The sequence below is a fragment of the Oryza sativa genome, chromosome 8 (genome assembly GCF_034140825.1).
Source record: "Oryza sativa Japonica Group chromosome 8, ASM3414082v1".
Taxonomy (NCBI): Eukaryota; Viridiplantae; Streptophyta; class Magnoliopsida; order Poales; family Poaceae; genus Oryza; species Oryza sativa.
This window is the reverse complement of record NC_089042.1, coordinates 20,280,302-20,283,766: the sequence shown is the minus strand read 5'-3', so window position 1 is coordinate 20,283,766 and position 3,465 is coordinate 20,280,302. Positions and strand designations below refer to the sequence as shown.

The window sequence follows — 3,465 nt, the reverse complement described above, 5'->3', positions numbered from 1 at the left end:
TAAACGTAGACTATTAATAAAACCCATCCATAATCTTGGACTAATTTGCGAGACAAATCTAATGAGCCTAATTAATCCATGATTAGCCTATGTGATGCTACAGTAAACATTCTCTAATTATAGATTAATTAGGCTTAAAAAATTTGTCTCGTGAATTAGCTTTTATTTATGTAATTAGTTTTGTAAGTAGTCTATATTTAATACTCTAAATTAGTGTCTAAAGACAGGGACTAAAGTTAAGTCCCTGGATCTAAACACCACCGAAATCGCCTGCCGCTCTGGCCTCTCTGCAGCTGCCACAGCCTCTGGATCCGGATCTCTCTCCCGTTTCTTTTGCCGTCTCTATCCTGTGCAGTTACTTCATCGCGTCAGGATATGCAGTGAAAAATCCGCTGGGGTGTTTAGACCTGTTTAGACGGGACGATGTTTTGGACTGTAATTATAAATATTAAATGTAGACTATTAATAAAACCCATATATAATCTTAGAGAGATAAATCTATTGAGTCTAATTAATCCATGATTAGTCTATGTGATGTTACAGTAAACATTCTCTAATTATGGATTAATTAGGCTTAAAAAATTTGTCTCGCAAATTAGCTTTCATTTATATAATTAATTTTGTAAGTAGTCTATATTTAGTACTCTAAATTAGTGTCTAAATATAAGGACTAAAGTTAAAGTTCCTAAATTCAAACACCACCTTACTGTGGTGGATGCATCACCAATCTAATCTCCGACGAGCTCATCTCATTGAGCATGCAGGAGTTGATCTAGGGGTGTGTTTAGTTCGCGCCAAAATTGAAAATTTGATTGAAATTGAAACGATATGATGTAAAAGTTGAAAGTTTGTGTATGTAGCAAAGTTTTGATGTGAAAGAAAAATTGAAAGTTTGAAAAAAAATTTGGAACTAAACTCGGCCTAGGATGGCACTGGAAATGTTCACCAATTGGTTTGCAAATTGCAATGTACATGTGCCTGCGACCTTATGGATATCGTTGGGGTAACCATTGGTTCGAAACGATCCATGAAACCAGCAGCAAAATCGTAAGAACTCTACATAAAGTGTTGTTTTTTGGTGAAAATTTACGGAAGGCATTCTGATTCATGTGTTCTGAAGAAGACTGGTGCGCAATCTCGGAGAGGGATCTCGCATGGTTACATGCCACTGTGGGCTCAACTGATGCATGGCCCTGTAGCATCTTGAAATTCCATTTTCATTCTGAGTAGATAATAGATTGACCATTTTTCCTTTTTTTTTCCCCAAGACCACATGGATCCAAACAACAAAGAAGATCACACCATGAACAGTCCCCCCCCCCTGTTTTTTATACTCATGTTTGAATCAGCAGCTAGCTGATGAACTGATGATCCTACCATCCTAGCAGTAGCAAGCAGTAAACTACAGCAGTAATTATTAATTAACAACCCTGTGCTGTTCGTTGCAAAACTACTCTGAAAATTCTGAAGCTGCGAGTTCTTCACTGTGCAAGCCAGCAGCTACGCTTGACCTAACCGAGAACTCTTCACCTAATTTACATTTCTGATTTCTACCTTCCCAATTTCCAAACCAAACCCTCCTGTACTAATCGTAGTTTAATCCTGGCCGTACGATGTCAGCTCGCCGACTCCGAGATGCTCTGCAGCGACGGCCGCCAATTCCGCCCTCTGCCGCCGCCGCCGCCGCCGCTGCTCCGGTGCCGGTCTTTCTCCGCCGGCTTCCGCTCCTGAGTCACCAAGAAGAGGGGAATTCAGAACACAAATTCAGCTGGTCGGAGAAGAAGAGAGAGAGGGAGAGAGCAAGAATTGGGCGGAGCGAGTAATCACCTGGTGATCGGAGGGTCGCCTCTGTTCTTCTCCGGCGGCGGCGGAGTCGCCGGTCTGCGGTTGCCGGTGGTGGTGGTCGGTGACCTCCTTGCACCGCCGCATCTTCTCCTGCCGCCTCGCCTGCAGCGCCTTGGTCACCTCTGCGCGGACAAGGAGCAGACACGGATTAGATTTTAGCCTAAGCCTCCATGGATGGAAATCGAGCAAGAAGCAGAGCAATCCAAGAAAGAACATAATCTCTGATTGATTTGATACCTTGGGAGGTGACGAGGCGGTAGACCTTGCCGAGGAGCAGCGTCTCCTTGGGCTTGAGCAGCTTGATCTTGGTGATCTTCGCCGCCGCCCCTCCGGACTCGTCGCCGACGGCCGCTCCGACGGCGGAGTGTTCGGCCTTGCCGCCACCGCCACCACCGGACGAGGAGGCGGAGACACGGAGCAACACGAGGGCGACGTAGTGGCCTGGGTTGCTGCGCATGACGTCCGCCGCGGTGGCCGGCCAGTAAAGCCGCTCCACCTTGCCGCCCGGGTGCTGGATCACCACCGCCGCCACCTCCGCCGCCTGGCAATTCCCCATCGCCGCCGCCGCCGCCCGTACCCACAGCCCACCACCTCGCCGGCGTCACCAATGGCTCCCTTCGACGAAGAGGAGGAGGAGGAGGAGGTCGTCGTCGCCGGCGGCGTGGGAGCTGCAGCTGAGCTTGTGGTTGCGGCGGTCGGGGAAGACGGGGGGTGGGTGGTTTATATCGGGGCGGGAGGTAGGGGAGCAGAGCAAGCGAGCGAGAGTGATTAGGGAGGTAATTAAATTAAATTAGCCTTTGTTTAATCATAATGGTTGGCTGTTAGCGACGTGATTAACGAAGGGGTCAACGTGTTAATTAGGGTAATACTTCTCCATCCACAAGTAGTAGTCCCCGTCATTAAATAGGTAAGTGAATGTTCTAAATAGATTGGATAAATAGTGGAGGTAGGTGGGAAAGTGAATGGTGGATGGTTATGATTGGTTCGGAAGAGAATGTTGATAGAAAAGTTGTTATATTTTAGGACAAATTCTAAGGGCTAAAAGTTATTATATTTTGGGACGGATAGAGTAATTTTTTTTCTCCTTCCATGTGTATTCTATAATAAGTTTATTTTTAAATAATCATTACGTTGAAGTTTGTAGAAATAGAAAATAATTGTATTATTTTGGTAGATAAAGTAAAGAATAATTGTATTTAGATTTGATAGAGCAGATGTATTTTAACTATTTTGATTTTATGTTTATATGTGTGAAATGGATGAAAAACGAATTTATTTTGGGAAGGACAAAGGAGGAGTACTCCCTCCGTCCCATAAGAGCAAGTTTGATAGTATAGCCATCTACTAACTACAAATCATCTATAGCCAATTTAATAGCTCATTCATATAATAGTTATCTATAAACCATTAATATATGGTCCCACATCTCGCACACACACAACGTATTGTAGTTCGTGCTGCAGCTGGCTACAAATCTGTAGCCCGCTTTTCTTCTCTCTTCTCTTCTCTCCTCTACATGTGTTTGCAGCTGACTTGTAGCCTACTATTGTACTCATTCTAAAAAATGAATTTAGGATCGGATGTGACACATTCTAGTACAAGATAAAATGTATGTCTAAA

General features: G+C 44.4%; 1 protein-coding gene across 1 annotated transcript; it reads right to left on the bottom strand.

Moving 5' to 3' along the window:
* Positions 1–1,227: 1,227 nt before the first annotated feature.
* Positions 1,228–2,538, bottom strand: LOC4345590 (uncharacterized). The gene is made up of 3 exons (XM_015793255.3): positions 2,083–2,538; positions 1,828–1,967; positions 1,228–1,727 (listed from the first exon to the last, which is right to left on the bottom strand). The coding sequence occupies exons 1-3, from the start codon at positions 2,399–2,401 to the stop codon at positions 1,617–1,619; spliced, it is 570 nt and encodes a 189-aa protein (XP_015648741.1). The 5' UTR covers positions 2,402–2,538; the 3' UTR covers positions 1,228–1,616.
* Positions 2,539–3,465: the final 927 nt, after the last annotated feature.

Bases quoted from the DNA above. Each gene is read 5' to 3' on its own strand.
- LOC4345590 (XM_015793255.3), bottom strand. From the start codon at position 2,401: ATGGGGAATTGCCAGGCGGCGGAGGTGGCGGCGGTGGTGATCCAGCAC. The intron at 1,968-2,082 runs GTATCAAATCAA...TTGTCCGCGCAG, and splicing joins CCGCCTCGTCACCTCCCAAG to AGGTGACCAAGGCGCTGCAG. The intron at 1,728-1,827 runs GTGATTACTCGC...TTGGTGACTCAG, and splicing joins GGCGACCCTCCGATCACCAG to GAGCGGAAGCCGGCGGAGAA.